Source organism: Anser brachyrhynchus (genome assembly GCF_964034855.1).
Source record: "Anser brachyrhynchus genome assembly, chromosome: 4".
Taxonomy (NCBI): Eukaryota; Metazoa; Chordata; class Aves; order Anseriformes; family Anatidae; genus Anser; species Anser brachyrhynchus.
The window spans coordinates 69,855,450-69,880,237 of NC_137698.1; the positions used below are offsets into that span (position 1 = coordinate 69,855,450).

Consider the following 24,788-nt stretch of genomic DNA (forward strand, 5'->3'; position numbering starts at 1 on the left):
CTCAATCTTAACCAAAAAAAAAACCAACAACAAACCACACGTCATGATGCATGCAACAGACCCTACAGAAGGTTTCAACAAGGCAAATTAGTCCTCAGATACAGTATTATAATACGCTCATTAACCATGCACTCTCACTGTATGCCCCCCAACAGTAATTTCACACAACATTAACACGTAGCAAAGACCAAGACCAAGTTTCCAAGAAGAAATGTTTGAGTTTGTTTCTCACACGTGCAGGCAGGAAGAAACTCTTTTCCCTTTTACTGAAAACACCTTCAAAATAAGTAACATCTGTTCGTGAGAAAGGAAGATAGTAACCATGACAGTATACAATCAACTGAAACTTATTTTAGATATCATAGGTAACCACAGGTAACTTAATGGATTTAACCTTAAATATATAATTAAAATTGAAGACGTAACTATTATCATTCAAGCAGCCACATTTCTGAAGTCCATTTACTAGAAGGTTCTTTTGTAGATTACTATACCTGCTGACTAGGGTAAGAAGGTGGTGGACTATCCATTTTTGCTTCATCTTTCCTTAATGCCCTTTTTCCTAGAGACATTTCCTCCTTTTGAGTCCCTGGTGGTTCACCACTGCTCTCCCCATCCGCTTCTTCATCGTCTGCTTCTGAGGAACTGCTGCTAGTACTGCTCACCTGAGGAGACTAGACAACATTAACTTATTAACATCGGAGTGAAGGACAAGCCTTTCTCTAGCAAAAAAAGTCCAACTGCCAGAAAAAAGTAGGACAATGTAAATGTTGTACCTCATCTTTCAATGCCATGTTTTCACCTCCGCCATTTAGCTCACTGTGAATTCCATTCATGTTGGCTACCACCTCTGCATCATCATAATTATTTAGCGGGTAAATATCAGCAAATTTTGCCGATAATGGTGCAACATCTTCATCATCACTACCACTGAGGGGAAGAGAGGCTTAGATAAATCACAGCGCTCAGGAACCTCGGTTATCGTGAAAGCACTCACCAAAATGAAATAAGATGGAGTATCATTTATATTAAAATCCCAATTGGGAGTCAAAGTATTTTCTTTCGAGTTGTTTACCCGACCTTATTTTTTTAAAGCAAGCAAAACCAAATAACCTGCTGTACAGCCCTACGGAATGTAGTAAGTGCGTGCCTGAACACAAGATCTGTACTCAGATTCTCTGCTATTTCTATGTAAAATATTTTCCAACAACGTCTTGTGACCAAGAAATTTGTTATCTTAATAATGACAGGATACAAATGACCTTTAATTTGATGAAAAAGCCTTCTTATGCCAATTATTTCATTTAAAGCAGGTGTGAAGTGGCAAGGAGCACACTGTAGAATTTAACTTTTTCCATCATTAAGTGTCAAACCAGTCAGTATAAGTACTGAATATTCAACGTGTCATAGTAAATCTTAAGTTTCTCAATTGCTAGACGACCCCATACCTGTGTGCTTTTCAAAGTCTGCTCTAAAATACTTAATGAAAGTCTTCTCACAGACAGCTAGAACAGGCATGTTTTATTACCCACTCCAGGGAAGTGTTGCAAAGATCGCTGTAAAAACATGAAATAACCAATCCCGAGCTCTTAAGAGCTCTTAGACTGTGCACCATATCTTTTTGCATTCCATGAGACACTTCACCAAAATGCAAATTATGTGCTGACACCACTAGGCACACTTCAAATGTGGAAAGAGCAAATCAAACAAGTAGACTTAGGTCCAATACAAGAAATAAAATGACTCTTCCCTAAGAAGCAGTAGCATTTCCCTAAAAAAAAGGGCTTCTTACAGTAAGTAATACTTGAATTTAACTTCGTTAGCCTCTGAAGAGACAAAATTACCTATTTTGGACATTTCAGCACCAGATCTAGTTTACAGAAATTACAAAGCACATATTTACATAGCTAACCATACTACCACATAACCTTTTTTCAAACACGTCCCAAAGTCCCACTATTAAAGATTAAACCACTGATTATAGTGTTAAATAGTGAATACTTAAACTAAACTTAGTGAAGTGATATTCAGAAACATCCCATGCATTTGCACCTTCTTCATTCATCACGTGGTACTAACGCAGAATCCTGATGACAATTCCTTGACTGTACTGATAACATTCTGATAACTGTACTTCATTAACATTCCCACCAGTACTGAGTCTTCTTGTTGCTCTCCTTCTTTAAAACATTTTTAGAATATCACATGACGAGACTGCTGGCTAGATCCACCCAAACCACATACAGAAGTCAGCCAACCAGTTTTATCCCCTCAGAATTATGGAAGAGGCAAAAGCCTACCATTAGCCTAAAGCCTCAAATCTGAGGATCGTTGTGATCTCAATGAAGAAAAAGGGTGGCAGATACTTCTGACAGGGAGAATAATTTTTGATGCAAGTCTCAAGTTAGCACACCTTTAACAAGCCTAATCAAAGCTAGCTAGGAACTAAACTGAATCTTATGAAGTCACCATCCCTCAAAGAAAAGATTATCATTTCCCTTACTCAAACTATAAAAACGCAGCATTTTAAATTGATGCTCTAAAGTAGACCAGTATCTGATGCCCTTGTAATCTCAAAGCAGAAAAATACAACATTTCTAGCAGTATTAAGTCAACATCTTCGGAAGTTTTTAAAAACTTTTCTTTAGATGTTTGCACAGCATACAGCACTGGACTTGTGGTCTTCTGAATACAGTATCAGGATTAAATATTTTGATGCAAAAATAGCATTATCTAATGATGGTTAGCCTACGTAACTTCGCTTCTTAAGTTCAATTCACTATTTCAAAATTTTAAAATAGAAGAACTTACAAAGTTGGCGCAGAACCATTGTCTGCGAGGATCAGCCTTGGATGTTGCTGAATTGTAATAGGCGAGCTGGAACCTGATCCTGAACTTGCTGAAGACATACTAGGTGGGCGGATCTCAGACAGATAATCTGGAGCAGAATCGATTTGTAGTGGTAACTGGTTAATGTGGATATCATCCGTTATAGGAGAATCCATGATGCCACACGTTAAAATGTGTGAAAGGCTGCAGTCATCACAAGTACATCTGTTCAAGAATTAAGGTTACAGATATTTACGACCTTGTTTGAGAAGCATTCATTTAAAGTAACCAGACTCTTTCTTACAATAACATATTTCCTTTTTTCCTCTAACACAAGAACTTAATCATTTATTATGATTTCAAGTTAAAAACATCTCACCTTCTTCTATAATTACAGTTGGGACAGTCAGGCATGCTCAAACGTGATGACAGCATGTGTCTCATTGTGTCTGTGAAGTTGTTCTCCCCAGCTAGTGCTTTCTTGTTATTAAGCTGAAGTAAATTATAAAGGCAATGTTTTAGTAGTGCAAATCTTTCCATTAACAATTCAATGGCACATCATGATCAACGTATCACATAATCAAAAAGGGTACTTGGGGAAAAGTATTTTACAATATACAGTTTTATGAAAGTGTTGTTTTTGATCACAAGTAAAAAGGTAGTAAGTTACAGGCAAATTTTTGGCACTGAAGCTCTTCAAAGAAAGTATGTTTCTCCACTGAAACAGTAAAGCAGCCAAGTCCACCTCATTTGTAAATGCACCCTGCATGGTATTTCTGCTGACGCACTCTGAACTTGAGCAATTCTTGTCATGTTTCATGGTATGCACAAAAGGACACTGCTGACAAATGGAGAAAGAATGCAAACTTACCTTTAGCTTGCAAAAAATAATTAGGACTAATTCTGCAGTTACACTGGGATAGACTCAAGGAACAAAGTAGCTGCCCAAAACAGGAATTCACCACGTTAGTGAAAAAAATCTAAATAACCTCCAACTGGCAGAGGCCTAATCCTGAAAGCACCTAATTTCATTAGATACCTACAAACCTTAGGTTAAACAAGGATGTGCCTAAGCTTCCACTTCTGTAGATGCCCAGACCTGACCCTTACCTAAGCAGCCACGGGCTTACAGCTCACTTAAGCCCAATTAGGATCAAGTAAAAAGAGGATTCTCCCTCAAGTCCTCTGAGGGGCCTGGTTTAACAGACGTTCTAAACTTGTGGTTAACACAGGCTTATGTTCCTTAAAGAAAAAAGTACTGAATACTGTTTTGAGACATCGCCAATTTAAGCTTAAGTTTATAAAAACGTACAGTCAAACTCTCTCTGGCTCAAGACTAGCATTTCTTCTTGTACATGCTTCCATATTCTTCCTGTACGGGAACAGACAGGTTCCCCATCCAGTCTTTTGACTCTGGCCTAGTCACTCTATACTCTTACAGAAAGCATAATACATGCTTGAAGTCTTCCAGGATAGAGAAAAGAGTACTGTGTCTTAAACAGCGGATAGTTAAAAGTAAAGTGGTAACTGCTAGTGGCCCCTCTTTGGCTACACCTTAAAAAGGAGCAGGTACCTCTGCTCAGGCTTTACCCCACAGAACAGATGCACAAGCCATCTCCAGAGCCCTAACAGATGCAGTCAGCCACCCTGCTGCTGCGGCTCACGGTCCCCAGCTCTGCACACACAAGGGAATTTAATACGCTCTTGAACACAATATTCCCTATCCCATGCGTCATGGCAGCTCCACGCTTAATGTATTGGCTGTTTTGGATCTCCCATCCTGAGGCATCAGAAATTCCTCTGATTTCATAGGGAATTTTAACACCACATAATCAGTTTTAAGACTACAGTACTTATGTTTTACCTTTTAGTTACTAAGTTTATATACTCATCTTGGATCTTGCTTTCTGTAATTTAGCTGACCAAGCTCCAAGCCTGGCAAAGTCACAGAATTAGGTCATAGAAAGCTAGCACAGTATACTACACTCAGATGTTTACATCTTAAAAATATACATGAAACATTAGTATAACTTAGTATGGTATAAACAAATCCTACCTGCTCTTCAATAAAACGCCTCTGTTTAAAAAATTCCCAGTCTTCTTTTAGCATGCGTTGCTTTGTTTTCATTGCCATCTAAAACAGAATTTAAGGAAAACTCATTGGTTTAATCATAGAAATTGTAGGCTGTGGTCAGTTGGTCTATCAAAGTCTCATGAGATGTGACTGATCTACACCATTTTGGAAGTACTTTCATACTCAGTCAATATGATGTTTAGTTTATTTGTTAATCCTTTGATTTGAATCCCTTAAGTAAAAGATTTTATATTCATTTACACTACTCTTAAGTCTGATTTTTCCACTACTATTAATATTTTTTCTCAAATTAAATATTTTCATAGAATTTTTGATAAAATGTGCTTGTCGTTAAACCTTTAACATCTCAGATGCATTGAAATCCATCAATATCTAGTGACAGGAGTTTTGGCAAGGCCTCAGTATAGGTGCAGAGCAAACTCACGTACCACACGTGGAACTAGCCATCTAATCTGAGTGAAAAAATTAGAAGAGCAAACATAAGATTAAGTAACAACCTAGACTAACACTATTTACTGCTTTTATCTCAATCTATTTCATGCCCATGATTTATTTAAGGCTGGAGAAATATTATATAATTATTTGACCTTGAATGACACTGCACAAAGTGCACAGAGCTCATAACTTTTTGTATACAAATGATCTTATTCTGATTTAGCAAACAAACTCACTGACAGAACCCAAAAGCTTCCATGAACTTTAACACGGCAAAACACAGGAACAAAGCTTTTCTTACTGTACCTTACAGCTTTTTAAGAACACTAATTCATCAGCGAGGAAAAACAATTATCTCGGTTCTTTTACTTTTTGATTTACCTGGTTAATAAAAAGAATTGCAGCAACAGAATATACCACACTCCTTCATAAAGATATGTTAATGAACCAAAGTGCAGTAGGTTATGCCACTAGTAATCTTTTTCTTTAAAAATGTGCCTCCAAAAATTTATCCCTTGATCTAAAGTTATAAGCCTTAATATTAATTTAAGCATTTTATTGCTATTACCATTATTTAACTGGGGAAAATGAAATTCTAAAGCTGGGGATTTGAAACTGCATTAAGTGGTAAAGTTTTGCCTAATGGATTTTTGACACAATTAGCAGCATATAATTCTAATTACTACTGTGAATTTTTATTTCCCTTATTCCAGCGAGGTTACAATCGCAACAAAAAAAAAGGAGTTTATCATGTGTTCTTAAAAAAACAGCGCAGATGAAACATTCTTGAATCATTTGTACCGCTTCCTAGGCACACTAATGAGTACTGCAGAGCCTAAAGCCAAAAACATTGGAGATTTCATCTCCTCTGTACTATCAGTTTCTAAGCATCCTTAAGCTACAATCAAAACCATCAGTACTCACTGCTTTAGGTGTCCAGACACCTAGCTGAACCCTCACCACTAAAACGAAGCACCTACATTTGCTATACATCACAAGAGAAGATTTTAATGCCAAAGAATGAAGTTTAAAAACAGCCAGTGCATTAACTGGGAGCTGCCTACTCAAGTCTGCCAAGAAACTAGCAAGGAAAATAGCATGGTTTAAATCCTGGCACTCTTAAGTATTAATGGGCTGAAGTTAGTTTCCCTACTTCCAGCTTAGCAGCCTTTCCTATACCATGTCTGCAAGTATCTTAACTTACTCGTTCCATAAATAATAGGCAATCAGTCCATCCATCTCCACCCCCCACCCACAAATATTTGCTATTTCAGCAGAGCAAAGCATCTTCAACACAAACCTCGTGATTCATGCCCAAGAAATCTTTTGGGAAGTGGTATACAGAAATTCAGATGCCATCAGAATGAGAAATATACACTCCAGTCTTATGCATCTGCAATGAATATGCTAGCACTGCTGCCCAGCCAAGGAGAGATGTCTACTATGACTAACTTCTGCCTTTTTTTATTTAAGGCTAAAAACTGTTTGAGATCTATCAGACAAGGTAAGTTGAACTGAGACTGGCAAGTGATCTCAAACAGATTTAAACGGGAAGCAAAAACAACAGTTTGGTCACAACTGACACATTACAGTAGATCACCTGTAAGAAACTCTGATGCTTAAACATGTATCACAGGATGCTTGTTGTTTCCAAATTTTAAATTCTGTCGAATGTGTATAATACCTTTGAGCATCACAAATTTCACCTGTGAATCTAAGTTATTTCCCTAGCCTGTTTCACTAGAAATAATAAAAAATTAATTCCTCTTACCACAAACTCTTAGCACCAAGAAATAGCCAGAGATGTGTTTAGATATGTACGTTCCATAAGGACAACAGAACAACTACGCCCGTAAAATACTATAAAGTGTATCTCCTACTATGCTGACCAGGAGTGTAACACATCACATGTGAATAGGAAAAGGTGAGAAAGAAGCTCTCCCTGCACTCTTGGGGAACTGGGCAAAGGCATTTCTATATTCCTTTCTTCTGTGGGAGCCAGCAGAATTAAAAAAAAAAAAGGGAAACACCCACCAAGTACGTATGATTATCTAGCCTTTACTTACGGAAATGATTCAAACACATTTACAACCTCCCAAGTTAAATGTCATCTAAATTTGGTAAACAGTAGGGCCTGGACGTACAGGCTGTATGTATTGAAATTCTTGTGTATCACAGATACCCTGAACATCTTCCTCATGTCATCTTAATGTGTCACCAAGAAAGGTGTTGATATTAATGAATGCTTTTCCTGAATTTTATCAGTTTACACACAATATAGGAGTGTATTACCGTTACAAGCCTGTGCATGATGCAGCTGCCTTACAGTGTCTTTAGAAAAAAACGCATTATTTGTATTGCTTGCAAAAGCTGTTCATTCCCCACCACCACCCACCCCCAAGAACAAGTAACAACACACACTGTAGGAGAGGGCTGTTAATTTTGCCCACTCATGTCCTGTCTAAATTTTGGGTATAGCTTCACAGCTGATAAGGGAGGACCATTCTTTTATTAGCTGCTGGTCTGCATGCTCTGACCTTTGATACACCAGAAATAAAAGCACACAATTTTGTTAAGCCAAGAGGCAACAAATAATCAAGATGCACTCACTGTTAAGATCCACAGTTTCCATAGTAGCTGGGCTTTATGATTTTTACCTTGTTGACAAAAATATCACTGCAATTTTAGGTACGATGGTCATGCCAAATGATGCAGTTTTGATCAAGAAAGAATAGTCATGGGTAACATCACCACAGACTTTAAGGTGGGACTGTGAAATGCTTTTCTATGCATAATTACCAATACAACCTATAAAATTTGGTTACTTTTAAAAATTGTTTCCCCCCATAAACCCTTTGCAGGGTTTTTTAAATTCATTAGTATGAATGTCATGCTATGTTTCCACAAATGCACAAGGGGTTTCCATTTGCATCAGGGTATGGGATTTACTGAGTAGATAAAAAATGCTCTAAGAAGCACTTGTGGTAACTGCCTGGTCACCTGATACAGAGAAACAAGAAATCAGCTGAGTTGATTCTGAGGGGGGCACATATCAAATAAGACGCTCAATATGAATGCAACTCTACACAAATTCCATCTTTTGGCAAAATTAGTGCATGATGAGAAGGGAACCAAGTTCCTTTTCTTACTGGAGAGGCAGCATCCGACAGCCACAGCACTGATACCATGGAAAAAATGAATTTAGTAACACAAAGTGAGATGATAAAATTTCACTGAGATGCCATTTGTTATTTAGGTGCACAAAAGCAGCCTGACCAAGAGAAAAGCTTCCTAAACTTCCTAATTGAAGGTATAGGAATTAATGGTAGAAGTTTAGTTAAACCTTCATCACAGGGAAGACCCTCTGGAGGACATTTACAGAGTACTGTAACACTTCAAAATATCCTGTTATCTGTAAGACTAATGTAGCATTACTAAGTTTCAAATTAGATCTCTATACTCATAATGCTCATAAAACTTTAAAATACGAGCTCTATGAAACTTTATCTCCAAGTTCAAGACAAATTCTTTCTTCTATTACACTTAATATTGAACTGAACGCTATCCAAAGCCTTATCCTAAGGCATTATAAAAATTTGAAATCTTTAAACTATAGACAAAAACCAAGGGAGTCATTTTGGGAGAGCATAAACTATCACTGTCCAAATAAACAGCCAACATTCCTCAGAAGTAAACTCTTGACAATGAAGTAAGTGCAACACCACCGTTTTCTGTAATGTAGCACAGACCCAGAAGAATCAGCTGTTAGAACACACAATTATAAAGCAGGTAGCTACAGATGCCACTGTACATCTACAAATATCTGTACATCTGTACAAATATTTATGTAGTGAGACTTGCAAGTTCTGGTTTTGAATGTGATATGACAAAGTTCATATCACAATATGCAACACGTATAAAGAAGTTAAAAATCATTTCAAGGCAATGTCTTGCTATGAATTTCATTTAATACAATTATTTTGGAAGCCTAGTTTTTGGGGATTCCTCCCCCAACCAGCAATGTCTAGGGAAGAAAGTTTCACATTAATACACCATGGGTAATCTACAGACTGAATTCACTGAAAAATAATCAAAGAATCTCTAAAACAGGGCGTAACCATCTAATGCAACAATTTGAAGATATTTCTGTACAATCACCATTATGTTTTATTGTGTTAGGATTCTTTTCTGTTTTCCAAGACTGACATCACTGAAAACTGAAAAAAGTATCATTTTGTAGCTTCAAAGCCTCCAGATAAAAATACCAAAGAAACTCTTCACCGGAGGCATTGCCTTGCATGAGCTGCTCCCTTATATGATTAGTCATGAAACTGTTTACACAGTTCTTACCTGTTCATCGACATAATCATCTATTCTTTTCTGGCATTCAAGCCATGCTTCAGCAACTTGACCCATTTCCTGTTCCAGCTGATGATACCTTTGTAGCAAGGTACTATACATATCTTCACTACAGGAATCGTGTGTTGTTCCGACCCTGGAAGTTCAAACAGTGCTTGTTACTGAAGAGATATTCGACTGAAAAATCACACCGAGTTCTGCCAGCCTGTAAAATGCTGTTAAAGTGACATTATCGATATACCTAGGCCCACATAGCCGTCTGTATCCCAAAATGAGTATTTTTAGTCATTTTTCAAAAAATAACCAACAACTGCTTGTTCCTGTGCTCTGTAACCAATAATAGCAAGAATGTGGGAAGTGCAACATTTCTGGAGCCTCTTTCCCACGGGCAACCAGATGTCAGCCCTACTGAGCCATGTTTATTCAAATTTTATTGCTTGATATATTTATCTTTCCAAATTCTAAAGGGTAAATATACAAGTTGACTGTTCACTGAAGAGTGAAATGGTAAAAATAAAGCTAGAAGCTTGTTAATCAGAACCCTCATGATCAATGCTAAAAAGATTACTACACTAGCTCCAGTTTGGGAAAATGCTACGGAATGACACAACTGAGAATTTGGTTGCATGCAGTCATCTACTATCGCTTGAGCAGCAACATCAACTTCAAGATGTGCTTATGCCATTCACTGATGACTGGCTCTGTAAGGAGCCCCAGAAATAGGATAAAGACTTAATTTCGTTTCTACTGCTACATTTTTGTACAGCAAAGTCTTTAAAAAAGGATTCGTAAGAGCACATCATCACGATGACTCTTAAGAAAATAAGCAAGCTCCCTAAATCTTGACTTCAAAAACAAGAAAACAACAAAATTCTTAGAAATTATCAGTTTAAGGCACACTGAATTGTAATGACCTATGAATTGACACAAGTAGACTAAAGGTTTTCAACATTTCTCCTGCTCAGTAATTAAGAGGAAATTGGCTGATACTTCACCAAGCACAAAGGTTGCGTGGTTGGTCAAAGCCTCAACAAGCCTGTGCCAAAATCAAAATTCGCACATCTTAACACTTGACATTAAAGCCCTGACACAGCATTTCTGGAGGTTTGCTACAGATTTCCACAGCATTAGGATACTAATCCAACTCAGGAACTACAAAGCCCTTTCTATGACCTGGCAAAGTACAGAGCCCTTAATTTTAAGATGGCAGTTAAGCTTAAACAAGAGTTGAGCAAACAGACAACTGACAACATTAAGCATCAAGTTATAGCCATTAGTATCAATTTGCCAATGAACTTGAGTTTCATGTCCTTTTTTTTGATGAGAACCTGCAACACAACCACCTTAGAAGGCTATGCAAGCAATTCTGCTCATTAGAAACCTAGGGAAGTCCTTTTTTGGTAGGGTACAAAAAAGACTTGAGCACCGTCAGTTCCAGTTACTAGATCACAATCACTTTCCCTAAAGCCTGTGTTTTTGCTATGATGCAATTACGTGAATTTCTGGTTCTTACTATGCAAAAGTGAAGAATTTGTTCTCACAGCTGCAGTTGAATAGAAGTACTCTTACAAGCACTAGTTGTACACAAACATCTTTTCAAAATATGCTTTCAAGTTAGAAGTAAACTTCATTTTTTAAATTTTACATTAACAATGCAGCAGCACTTATACTTTCAATTTCTACTGTGTCTCTTGGGTACAGATTAACAACTATTTACATGCTACTAGCAAACATACTGTTACCCGCAAGGCAGCTGTAAAGCAACGGGTGACAGGATTTCCTTAAATACTGATTATGAAAATAAACCCTTATGAATTGTAGAGTCTGATCTAGAAGCCCTGCTGATTAAATAATCGTTTGTAAGCACACAGACAGCTCTTATAGCTGGTCCGCAGATTGTACGTAACGTGCCTCTGAAAGAAACCCAAGGTAACAGAACAAGCTGCAGCGCATTATGACCCTCTCGTCTACCCTGAGAAGAGGGCCAGACCTGGCACGGCTGACCACCTGTATCAGCTAGTTATCCCACCTCCCCTCAAGATTGCTGTCCATCACTAAGCAAGCATCTTTTACAGTCAGACGTTTGATAAATAACCTCAGAATTAACCACAGCACACAAACTACGCATTCTGAAACAGCCCAAGGTGTACAAAAGGTCTAGTCGTTTCAACAACGCATGACGAAGAGTGAACACTCAAAACCCAAGTGAAGCTGGGATGCCTAAATATTCACTTTTCAGGAAGGAAACGTGAATTATCACATTTCAGGAAGGGAAAACAACGAGACCAATGCTCTTCCGTCACAGAACTCCAGCAGTACCTTCTCTACTGCATGTAAGCAAAACTCTAACAACAGTAAGGCAAAACTGGACAAGGGATAAACATCAATGAAGATAACCACCTAACAGAACATCCCTTCAATACAAATTTGGGGCCATTTGTTATTTTTGGGGGGTGAGAAAAAGTGAAAAGGTCTGCCTATAGAGGAGTCTTGGCTGTTGCAAAAGAGTCTGCTCTGTATCCTGAACCAGGAGAAAGACTGCCTCTCCTTCAAGAAGTCTGAAGAAAACCAGGTGCTTACTCTTAGAACTGATACAAGGAGTAGGCTTTTGGTTTGAAAATTATATATACAGCCAAGATATTTTTTTTCAAAAGTTACAGACAACACAATACTTTTCAATCCTTCAAAGGCTCTTTTATTGCTGTGTAGTTAAACCGGACTGTGCATTTCTAAAGGCTCCGTAACCGGAGCTTTAATAAAAACCTCAAGTAAGTCTCAAACTTCTGAAAGTTTCAGAGACTATATTCTCTTCATGGCAACTACAGAAACAATTAGTATCTTGTAAATCTTGTATCATGTAAAATAGTCCTCCCAAAAGTACTATTCCTAATGTCTGAGCTTAATGATATTCCTGCGCTAGGTGAAAAGACTTACTAGAGCTCACTTTCAACTAACTAGTTTTCTCCTTTCACAAACCAGCAGAACAGCAAGACCAGGGTTCTTTAAGCATTAACAGATGCAGCACCTAGAGGTGAGACCAATGACCACACTGAGGAACCTCAGTGCTCACAAAAAACATATAAACAAGCATTTTAGCCATAATATCTACTGCAAACTATATTTCCATCTGCTAGAGACAGACCATTCAGAGGGGGACCATCCTCCCTCTCAGAGATGGAGAAGCCTCTCAGATCCTTGAGAATTTCTACTAGAATGTACCCTTTACAAACCAGTGTGCATTTATACAATGACCATTTGTAAAGTGTTGAGTATTCCTTCAGAGAGAAGTTCTTAAAGGCTTGAAATCAACAGCAAAGAGCATAAAAAGCCAATCCTCATTTGCTATTCAAGATGAAATCATCAAGAGACTAGGTTGATGCTCATGCTCCCCCATGCGAGGCCTCTGCTGTGATGTTCCTCCATTCCATATGGTACCAAATTCCCAATGGAAGGTAGCATTATTCACATTTCTTTAGGGATGGTTAAGGCCCAGAGATCTCATAAGAAAAAAAAAATCTGATTACATGAAAAGGAACAGCAGAAGCCTATGCTTTCTAAAGAAAGAGTCTATAAACTAGAAAGCATGGAACATGAAAAGCTTGTGCTGAACTTCTGCTTTCAAAGAAGACTCCTGTGAATCAATCTAGGCAAAACCACAATTTAAGTGAAAAACCCGTAACGCTATATAGGGAGCACTGATGTACTGGTAAAGCAGTTCCTGCAGGAACAGACTCTGACTGTAAGCCTTGGAAGTAGCTGTCACTACAGTGAAGCTCCTCAGAGAAACACCTTCTGTTGCTTTGACCTGAATTCCCGTAGCACTTGAGAACAACAGGTAAAGGCAAACAATCCAACATTTTTGGACTTAAGAGAAACTTAAGGTCATTTCTTAACGTTCTCATCTCTATAGACAATGACAATATAAATAGCCTTGATACAACCAGGACTGATGTAGTAAGAGGTGCAGAGAAACCTTTGTAGAAAACATGCAAGATGCCTGAGGATTGTCAGTGAAAGCAGTACTAGGAAGTCAAGCACAGATCAAGAGAGCAAAGGACAAGCATGCAACTGAACTACATGCTGTTGAACACAGTTAACAGAAACACCTGTCTGAAAAGGGGTCTCAGTACCAACCCAGTGCTAAGCCCAGTGGCAAGCATGTTTTCCTGCCTTTTCTTGCTTTCCTTTTGAGTATCTACTAGCAAAGGGAGAACTCGGAAGTTTCTTTTTTTGCTGTGAGCAACACTGCTTGCAACTGAGACATTTAATCATATTGCTCTTGTAGCAGGGAAAAAAATATCCAAGACAATACCTTTAGGACAAGCGCACACAAAGCACTAATGTTTTCATCAGAAACAAGTCTGAGAGGTCAACATGAACCGTGCATGGCTGTACTTTAAAAAGATCAGAACTTAATATTGTAAGATTAAGAATTAAATTTATGTGAATTAATACAACACCTTTTCTGTAAAAAAAAAAAAAAGCCCTTTCAGGCACACAAACCACAGGCAGAACAATTTTACTAACAAAATACATATTCTAAAGCCCCAGGAAATGCAATATGCTATCGGATCTACAAACACACAACAAGGGTGTGGGGTTTTCTTTAAGCCATCTATTCACTGAAGAAAGCAAAAAAAAATAATTATTTGTACACCACTAGAAGCAGGAAGGCACCCAGGCTTTAATTCACTTGCAGAGATGTGAATACAGTACCAGTGCCTGATGAGGAGACTAGTGTTCAAATCAAGACATCAGCATTTTCATAGGGCACTGACATTTTACTAGATAACCCACAAGTAAGCAGACTGGAGTAGTAATTCTTCTGACAAGCAAGTGATGACAGCAGCCTGTTCCATCAACAAGACCCTTTTCCAAACATATTGACAAGACTTTTTACCTATTAAATTGGACAAGCAAAGCAATTTATTTTTAAACACAGTGGTTGCAAACAAGAATTTTGCTTTCTCCTTTAAATAAGAAAAGAGAAGTTGAAGTCTCTACCTTAGCTGTGACACTAACGTTGGCAAGCTATTCTGCAGGAGTGGCTCAGAAAATACCAGGTTTTCAAACAGATGCTTATTGTGCAATTCCCACGTCACCTGAAATTTCTTCAAATGTTCATTTTCCTATAACAAAAAAAATTAACAGAAATAAGCTCAGGTCATAAAACACAAAGAAAAAAATACTTTTGTCTCAAGATAAACTTTTAAGTCTAATTTCTATTAAACCCCCCAGCCTACAGGCTTCATTATTCAGCTCACATATTACTCAGTTTTAATATTCAAACTATGAAACAGTTATTTAATGGCTTAATAGATGTAGCTTCATTTTCTGTTTTTCTAAATTGGCATGGATTATGAAAAAAGAGACTGTGTTGTTGAAAGCTTCCACTTCTCTGTGCACTGAAAAATGTATCTTATGATCTGAACCAGTTATTCTCAGGTTCTCTTGTCAAGCTGTCTCATCCTTGATTGTTTTTCAGTTCTTTGAACTTATCCAGTAACAGACACATAGGAATAAAAATTATAGCTTGCCATCAAAATTGACACAAATCAAGTAGAGAGGTTTCTCAAAGTGCAACTTCTTTTGAAAAATGCAAGTTTTCTAAATAGCCAAGAGACCAACTGCTCACTTCTCTAATAAGCAGAATGTTCTTCTATTTAAGATCATTTAACATACAAATGTATTTAATTTCAAGGCCTAAAAAGTAAGTCTATTATCAAAACATCAGAATCAAAGGTAAGTACAATCTCTTTTTTCCAAGTTATTAGGTTTTTCTGTATCAACAGGAGCAGACAGGTTTTCTACAGCAGATTCCCTCAAACAGCTAAAGTAAATGCAAGCATTCTGACTATCAGGTCAGGAGGTGAGACCTATGCACCATAACCTTGACTAACCAGAAATATTTTAGAATTTCGAAGTTTTGTTAAGCATAGTGAGTTAAAAATTAATACATACTCATATCAGACCTAAGTAGTAGAATATCAGTATTCAAAAAAATCAAGGACTTGGTTTATTGTTGTTACTATTTAGGGGTAGAATGTTTTTTCCCAGTTGCACAAGAGACACGTACCCTTTCATTTTGAATGCTATGTCTTTAAAATATTTAAAGCCTCTATGAATTGCTAATAGTTTCTCAAGGCTCAGCAATGAAAAAGGTGAATTACCAATGCAATTTCCGTATTATGCTGTGAACAAAACGGTCAACAGTTATCTACAAAATCTTCTTATGTATCTGATTATGAAGCGTACAGTATTTCTTGCAAAAAATACTAGGTAAGTTCTCCCTTCTAGACCACTATACTGAGGTCTCTACACTCAAGGGCTTTTCTATACTGCCCCCAGTCTCTCCAGCTTGCTCTCATTACAGTCTTTCATTCCTTGGTAAGGCAAAAGGCTTTAGTTCCTGCTCTTCACTCTGCACATTTGCTGGATTCCTTTGAAAGGTGGGACAGTCATAACTTCACTGAGAAATTAGCTCCTTGCAGGTAGAGATTCGAGGCACTCTAAGTCTTTGTACAGCAAGCAACATGCAAAGGTTTTAACCTTTAAAAGGAAAGCTGCAGTAAAAAACAATGTTTTAAGATCTTGACTGCCTTTTGTGTATTTCAGCTGAAAAGATTCATTCTTCTACAGTGCACTAGTATCTTCAGAGAAAATGACCATGCACACTGAAAGGGCTAGTCACCCTGCTATCTGTACTGAAATCTGTGACATACCAGTCTATTTAATGAAAAGGTCACTTAATAAATCTACCAAATGTATGACAAGAGAAAAGTATCTTATACTTCCAAGTCTCACATTTCAACTTCTCAATGTCACAGCTTAGTAGAAATGAAGCTTTCAGTACTTACTGGGCTGCAGGAAGAAAAGGTTAAGAGTAGTCTAGGGTACTTTGAGTTTTCTTATTTGGCATTTATTTATTTTTAAATACAACAGGAATTGTATTTTACTTGGTATTTCTCTCAAGCACCTACATTTGATGACTTAAAAGCAGCCAAAAAACTGGAGGTGGCAGTTTATCTGTCACTGTTGTTATATAGTGACCTCTTATCTGAATCTAAGTGACAAAGCTTGCAAAGATAATATGGACAACAACAAATACAGACTACTGACAACAGGAAAAGTACCAGATATGCCTGGCTTTCTACACAGGAACAGCCCCCACCTCAGTGATGACATTCAGTTTCCATTCCATCTTATCTTTCTCACCTGTGGTCATCTTGTTACTGCCCACTCTTTTCCTTTCTTTACATACCCAGGCAGTCACTTTTAGCTAATCAGCAATAAAAAACAAAATTCACCAGTTTGACCAAGTTTGTGCTTGCACAAAGTTTACACAAGAATAAAAAGGAAAAAGGTAATGGAAAAGGACGTACAGAAAAAGGTTCTGAACAAAACAGGATTAATAACCTTGGTCCTTAAACAACTATCAAGTTTGTTTACTGTATTACTCACACATGATGGACATGATGGACTCAAGAACAGATTTAAGGCTATTGCTTATTTTCTACTTCCCAATTCAATTCCAAATCTGACAGCATTATCGGCTGACAAAAAAGGGATGTGAGAGCAAAAACTTTAGAAATAGTTAGACTGCATATTAATTCCTGGGAAGAGATTATCTTTTCAAGTATCCATTCTTGTTTATGAAGGAGAAGAAAAAATTGAACACGAGAACAATTTGTGTTAGTGCTACACACAAGTCTGCACCCTTCAAATGTGTTTTTCGAGGCATCACTGAAGAGAAACAGAAATGTTTCACCCATTTTCCAAGAAATTACCTAAGATTTTGTAGAAGATTGCCTTAAAGGCTAGTTTCAAAATAAGTACCACAAACAGCAATGCACCTGTTCTTTCACAGAGGCTAATTTCATTGATTCACTATAAGGGATGCCTAATCTACCTTTCTGAAAAGCAAAAGCCACATTTTGAGAATATCCCACCTCCATGCAGGTGCACACGGAAGACCTTGTATTTTACGAATCACGGATTACTTCTTAAAGAACCCAGAACACCGCTACGATCATTACCCCTAGCAAGCTGGAGCATATAGGTTGTTTTTTCAATCTTACCAGAGTAACTAGGAAGGCGCTGATTGTGCATGCTGCCTGACAGAGTGCACTGTATTCTTCAAGTAGGAGTGAGATGAACTGATGTGCCTGGGGTGGCCCTTGTATTGCTAATGTTGATGCAACTTTAGATCCCAGCGACAAGTGTCTGAGCAGACGAACCTTCATTTCAAGTACATATTCTCTAGCTTGCTGTTCCAACCGTTGGTAAAGCTGATATGGATCTCTTTCACAAAGCCTGTATTTTCAGAATAATTGTGACAGAAAAGAAATATATGCAAATAATCAATTTTCACTCTCCTAAAAAATACTTAGCAGTTATAGATAATTATTATTGTTATTAAAAAAACCAATGACTAAGGTTTACAGAACTACCTCGGATTTGGGAGAACAGCCCAGTTCCCTACTACTATGGAACTCAGCTGCTGTGTAGCTTTCAGACTAGAACTAGCAAAGGATGTTTGCCCCTGAGCAAACTAATTTAGGACCTTAGGGCTTCACTGCAACTTGTGAGCTAAAAACCCTTACTCATTTGGCATACAACCCCCCAAGCACCTAGATTCTACAGACATGCTTCTTGACCACTTCTTCGTTCTTTCTCTCACACACAACCCTAATAAGTGTCTACTTGGAACAGCCAGACCCAGGCTCAATTAACACATGCAGAAGGACAGTCCTTTACTTCAAGCCATTGGAGGGCCTTGACTCACCAGGCAGTCAGCACACGTGTAAACACATACTAACCAGACTGGGCTCCGTGACTGCTTTGTGGGACCCTTCCATTGTTACATTCAACTGAAAGATGACATTTCACACAGTTATGAAGTTTAAGGCACTCAAACTCATTCTCACTTTCATTGAGAGTTTCTTACCCCAAGTTGGGGGTCTTCTCTACAAAGACTCTTTGCACCTTTTATTAAAGATGTGTCACTGCAGAGAGGGGTGTGGGATTCATGAGACCATTACGAGCGTCTTTCTAAGAACACAACTTAGGGTACTACTTCAGTAGCACCTAAGCCACATTCATCACAAATGATTGGTGGCTTTTTTTTTTTTCTTGTTTTAAATCTAGACCAGAATTTGGTAGTCATTTGTCTGAGGGAAGCAGACTAACCTTCAAGCTACAGATACATACTGCCCTCTACACATCCTTTTAGCCATGCAGCAGTGACGGTTGCAGGTATTCGAAGTCACAGCTTCTGAGAGGGTCAGGGCTTCCTGTGAAGGATAGCGCAGAGCTGGCTAGGTCTGATACTCTTCTGGAAATGAAACGTGGGTTTGAAACACCTCAAAGAGAGGAAAACTCTTCTGAGGATCCTGGGCAGGTGCTGTGCTTGCTGCACCCAAAGTTCCCACACACCAGAATCTTTTGCTGCAGCTCCAAGCAGCATGTGAACACTGCCCAACAAAGCAGGGCTGCCTTCTGCTATGTATGCATTGGGATACAGTTCCTTGGTGGGAGAAGGTAACGCACGAGCCTGAGCTGGCATGCAGAATAAAATCAGCATCACTATCACCACTCTTCTCCAGCTGTATACAGAGAGCTCTCAAATACCTAACAGAATGGTTTAGTCACCAGCCCCCAGCAGGACTTCACAACTCCATCTCAGTGGGCACTTCAGTCACAAGAAGAACAGGGTTTCAGTCAGCCATCATCACTGCTTTCTACCAAAACACAATGGCTGCTTTGAAGCACTTCAGAGTGAAACTGTACAACTGAAAGTCCTGTGCATAGACTTTTAAGCATTTGTCTCAGGGAGGTGGGGAAGAAGAAAGGCATTAGTTAAGTACTTACAGCTTTGTGCAAGTCCACTACTCCCTAGTCCCTGCTCTTCCCTCAGTATAGTCTCGTATCACACTGTCATGAAGTAACCAACATACAATAGGCACAGCACTTGGCACCACTACTTCTTTTCAAGAAAGCAGATCAGTTTTTTTTCTTGCCAGCGCTATTTAACAGAGCTGAGCGTTAAGTAAGTAATAAAGAGTTTGCCTTTTAGAAAAAGATTTACTTGGCCACAGCATGATACTTGGCACACTACTGATATTTTCTTCTTTCTTTTCCTTTCTAGAAACAAACAAAAAATACCTTTCAGTACCTACTTTGACTAGTTCCATTAAATTTTAGTACCACAAACTGAAGTCACGCGTGTCTGCACAAATCCAGTTTGTACAAACCTAGTATACTAATTTTATTTCATATTTTGGAGACCACAAGGAGTGCAAAGCCATCATGTTAACACTGAACATTTCCTTCTCTGAGATTCTGTTTCTGCCTTTTAATTTTCATAATCTCTCTCAACAGTGAGAAACAGTTCTAGAGACAGGCTCCTATGTAAGAAAGCTGCACAATGTGTGTTAAAATTTCCAAAGTTTTTCCATTAAAGGGAAACTGTATAGAAATAAACAACCATTTTAGCTGTGATTCAGTTTTAATTACCTACACACTACATTTAAGAATCTTTGATTTCAAAACCTATATTGTATGCTTTGATCACTTAATTTAAATAAAGCGTGACTATATTTAAGAATCTTTGATTTCAAAACCTATGTTGTGTGTTTTGATCACTTAATTTGAATAAACAAAGCGTGACTAATAAGTAGGCATACTATATTACTCTGCATTACACAACTCACATTCAAAACTAAACACACTGTTTTTATATAACCGAAGTGCAAAAAGCTTATTTAATTACTTATTAAGGCTGATTCAGAACTATAGCCTTCTAATATAGCTCTGTGTGGCTACCTTCCACAAGTTTCTCTACCTTGCCAGAATTAAGCAGTTTCTAGTTGAAGATAGAAAACTACAGTTCAGATCAGTCAGACCTTCATGTATTGAAGTACATACACTGAGAGAACCTATTCTCTGCCCACACTTTCAGCTGGGTTGAAGCTACAATAAAGTGTTCCACCATGTTCAAGAACAACCATAATATTCTGACAAGGAAAAAAAACAGCAAGCTCATTGAGCACATCTTTGACTTCATACCCAGAAAAGCTCAAAAACATCATCTCAATGTTACAACTACTATAACATGTAATCACTATTATAAAATCAACTTTGTTCAACAAAGTAAGATCCTCATGTGGGGAAAGCTAAACAGTGTCTTATTATTAACAGTAATCATCTCAATATCTTTTGAGGAATAACAGTTTTGGAATTCTTCCATGATTATCCATTAATATCCCTATTGCAAATAGCATACAAAAGTAATATTTTTCCATACTTTCTATCTAGCATTTTAAAATCCCATGTGAAGTATAGCAAACTCTGACTTTTCATTCTAATGGAGAGGCAACCATTCTGAACCAACAGACTTAAAGATGGTAAGCAACATTTTATTAAAAAAAAGCAATGCTTCAAGTTACTTGCAACTCATTTAAAAAAATCCCCTTAATAATTAATATATAGTTTTCAAAGTGCCATACCTATCCACCAGCTCTTTCATCCCTTCTTTATCTGGTACCAAAGATTGGTCTTGGTCATCTGCCAAAGGGGTCCCGGCTTGGCGATATATACATCGAACCATGTATCTTACTTCTGACCAGTAATTTTGAAGCTGCTGAGATTCACGTTCAGTCTCTGCTGAAATTTCTCTGCAAATCATAACAAAAATAGTTACTGTCAATTTGTACATCAAATAGGTGTATTGATCCCTACAATTCTGAAGATGCTCTTCAGGAAAAACCTTAAGTATCTAAAAACAGAATATATGGTTAAAATACAGCACAAAACTAGATAAGAGTTGCTACCATTGTCAGATAGCCCTGTTTAAGTAGTTCAAGCATCATCTAACAAACAAGCCACAATATACTGCGGAAGGTCTGACTACAGGCATTATGCTATTGAGTTTCAATTCAGTTCCTACCTGCGCTCATTACAGGCCTCACAGTTGCACGCTATGTCTGAAGGAGAGGAATTGCTAAGATCTGCAGCAGGCACCGTCTGCGCACCAACAGTTATCCTTCCTCCTCCTACAGATTCCTGCTGTGATCCACTGTTTCCAAGAGGCATGTGCAAAAGGAAGTCTTGGCTCTGAAATGAAAAAAAACACAGGTAGCAACTTTGGTTTGTAAGGTACAAGTGTAAAATGTTAATAGATAAGCAAATAATATGACAATTCTTAGTGCTGAATATATTTTGGGAGAAAATCACCAGGCACGCAGAATTTATCTTTGAAAAGACCAATAAATGCAAAAGATGGACTGAGAAAGCCAGTAATGTAAATAGAGTTCCATTTCTAATAATGGATGCATGTTGGTTATAATTATCATTTTTATGCTCTCCAGCATAAACAATGAACTAAGCTAAAGGGAAGCTTGCATCATCCATGATTAACCATATAAACTAGTAATATCTCTTCCGTCTCTTACTTGACAGTATGTTTGACTTCTGTAGTCTAACAATCCATTCCAGCAAAAAGCATGAAGTCTCCTTGTTTATAACAGCAAGGCACAGTGCTTTGCCATAATGGATGTCAGCACCAAAACCCAGTAACAGCAGCTTTCCATCTCCTGCATGCAGTGCTGCTCAGTCCTAGCAGATGAGAGACCTCTCTCCGCAGGCTGCCGGTATTTTGGGCTCCAGGTTCTCTTTCTCTTCTCTGCTCCAGCCCTAGTACACCATGCTTCCTTTCCTGCACCCTCCCAAGGTTGCCACCAGCTGTTTGTGATGCCAGGCAGAAGCTTCTTCCACATTATGAGAATGACAGAGGGCTTTTTTGCTTCGCTCCACATCCTGGAGCAGGATACAGACAGCTGTTAAACCAAACCTGCCTGCATCTACTGCCAACAGCAAGAGCAGCTTCTGGGGATGGTCCTGAAGCAATGCAAGTGTCAGAACATCCAGGTAATGACAGCAACAGCAGCCTGAGCACAAAAACATCTGTACAAAGCCACTTACACACTGGTTTGCAGTGACTGCTAACAGATTTGAGTTCTTCCCTCCCCTTTTTTTCGTAATTTGACCAGCCACCTAATCCATTTAGTTGCTTTAAGTTGAACTTGAAAACTTGGATACTTTGTTTGCTTTTAAAAATCCCTCTTGAAACAAGGCAACAGTTGCTAAACATCATCAATTTTGATTTGATCTGGAGTATTCATAACTTAACAAGAATTTTAAGAAGCAAGTCCTGCCTTCCTTGCACTTGTAGGACAATGTCTTAACTATCTGAGCTCAGTTTTAATGCAATTTGTCAAAACAAATGTTTTTTTGACATCTCTAGAATGTGCTTACTATCAGGCTATTGATATAATCCCCTTAAATGTTATTCTTTTTCGATTAATTTCATTAACCCTTGTTAAGAGCAAGAATATCAGTAAACAATAACTGTAAGTACAAGTGATATACTCTTAAACCGTCCTTATTAAAACAAGGATTAACTGAGCCACTAACACGAGTTTCACAACCTATGCTATACAAAGACAATAATTTTTCCACACTGAATTGTTTACTGAAATAAGATCTGCATGTGCCTGCAGGCTTGCGAACAGTCTGTTAGCTCTCTACACAGAGATGTCAGCTGGAATCTATAACGCTTCCAATTATTGGAAATTTGAGGCTTCCCAGATCAGTTGTGATGATTTGGTTCTTCAGTATGGCCTTATAGTTCACTTCTGATGGGGCCTGGCTGGACCTGACATAGAACTTGGTTTGTTAGGATGAGCATTGCTCTTACTGAGGTTGAATTCTTATTTGAAAATACTTTTTCACACTTAATTGCAAAAAAAAAAAAACCAACAAAAACATAGCCTGAAATGTTAACACCATGCATTAAATCAGTGTCTGCAGTGCTACAAAAGTGAGCGATTCTTACACACATACTATGCAAAGTGCTTCTTTATTAAAAAAGAAAAGGGAAAGTGACGGAACCGAGACAGGCAGGAAGGTAGCACTCTAAGTGCAGTCAAAGAACAGAGCAAGCACACTGGAAGCCCAAGGAAAACTTAGTCTACTACATAGACCACAAAGGGGGGGAAGTACATGTGAGCAGGCAGAATAGGAAAATACTGGATTGCATGAAGTAGCACTGGTAAGAGTTGAAGAAACCAAATTTAAGAAGGGGAAAGGACCAAGCATGAGATCCACTAAATTGAAAGGGCAAAAAACAGTAAGAGACTTCTCTGTTCAAAAATCCCAAACTCAGACCTCATTTTTCAAATGCAAGAAACAACCTGCCTGTTCAGTTTAGCTCATACGAAAAACAACTCAAGATCACCTAAAATTCTTTCCAAGCACTCACAATTTAAGTGGCTCCAAAGCACAGAGTAGCATTCAGCACATTGTAACTCATCTTCTTAGTGTACCACATTGAATTACTTCAACTCACCACAAGAGATTGCTCTATTGTAGCATGCCTCTCCTCCTTTTCGACTGTTCGTCTACAGTCTGGACACACCCACAGTGGAAGATGCAGCATATTGTTTGCTTTTGGAGATGTGGAAAGTGCTGTTTTGCTAGAATTTTTTATCCCGCTCTCTGAAAGCGAAGTATCTTTTCGTTCACTTCTACAAAGAAGACAATGCTCGCCAGTTGTATATGGTGCCCTTTGGCCCAAGCCAAAGGTAAATGGCGTCTACAAATAAAGGTTTTGAGAGCACACTGGTTATTCATAGAACACAACAGAAAAAGTTACTCAAATTTAAAAACAAACTAAAATTCTAAGTCATTATTAAATGGTAAACATTTCAAGTATCTCAAGATCAAACACTGCAGTCTTAATAACAACTGTTTGCCAAACTGGTATTACGAATAAATTCCATTTAAAAATAGTAATGCTTTTCATGGGCATGGACTACAGGTTGCATTATTTTAGATGGGGAACCTAAGTGCAAAAAACCTATTAGGTAAAAAAGGAATAGTACAATTCCTTTTACTGTTGTCATTCTCAGAAGTAAAAAGGCAAATAACAGTTCTGAAGTCTGGTGTCACCTTCCTGTTCAATATTTCTTGGAACAAAGACACTCTTAGCTAAGCTTCTTGCAAAACAGAA

The 24,788-nt window shown here is 38.0% G+C and overlaps 1 protein-coding gene across 2 annotated transcripts in view; it reads right to left on the bottom strand.

The window, feature by feature from the left end:
* The window catches only part of FAM193A (family with sequence similarity 193 member A), a 77,661-nt gene that overhangs the window by 20,005 nt on the left and 32,868 nt on the right, over nucleotides 1-24,788 (bottom strand). Inside the window, exons 3-13 of one of the 2 annotated variants that reach the window (XM_080590567.1) lie at nucleotides 24,126-24,371; nucleotides 21,666-21,832; nucleotides 21,226-21,393; nucleotides 17,797-18,031; nucleotides 14,723-14,847; nucleotides 9,710-9,854; nucleotides 4,886-4,963; nucleotides 3,209-3,321; nucleotides 2,812-3,054; nucleotides 777-930; nucleotides 495-674 (exon numbers count right to left, since the gene is read on the bottom strand). In XM_080590567.1, the coding sequence (XP_080446693.1) occupies nucleotides 495-674; nucleotides 777-930; nucleotides 2,812-3,054; nucleotides 3,209-3,321; nucleotides 4,886-4,963; nucleotides 9,710-9,854; nucleotides 14,723-14,847; nucleotides 17,797-18,031; nucleotides 21,226-21,393; nucleotides 21,666-21,832; nucleotides 24,126-24,371 (1,854 nt within the window). The remainder of the gene's footprint in view (nucleotides 1-494; nucleotides 675-776; nucleotides 931-2,811; nucleotides 3,055-3,208; nucleotides 3,322-4,885; nucleotides 4,964-9,709; nucleotides 9,855-14,722; nucleotides 14,848-17,796; nucleotides 18,032-21,225; nucleotides 21,394-21,665; nucleotides 21,833-24,125; nucleotides 24,372-24,788) is intronic. The other variant, XM_080590568.1, reaches the window with a different exon arrangement.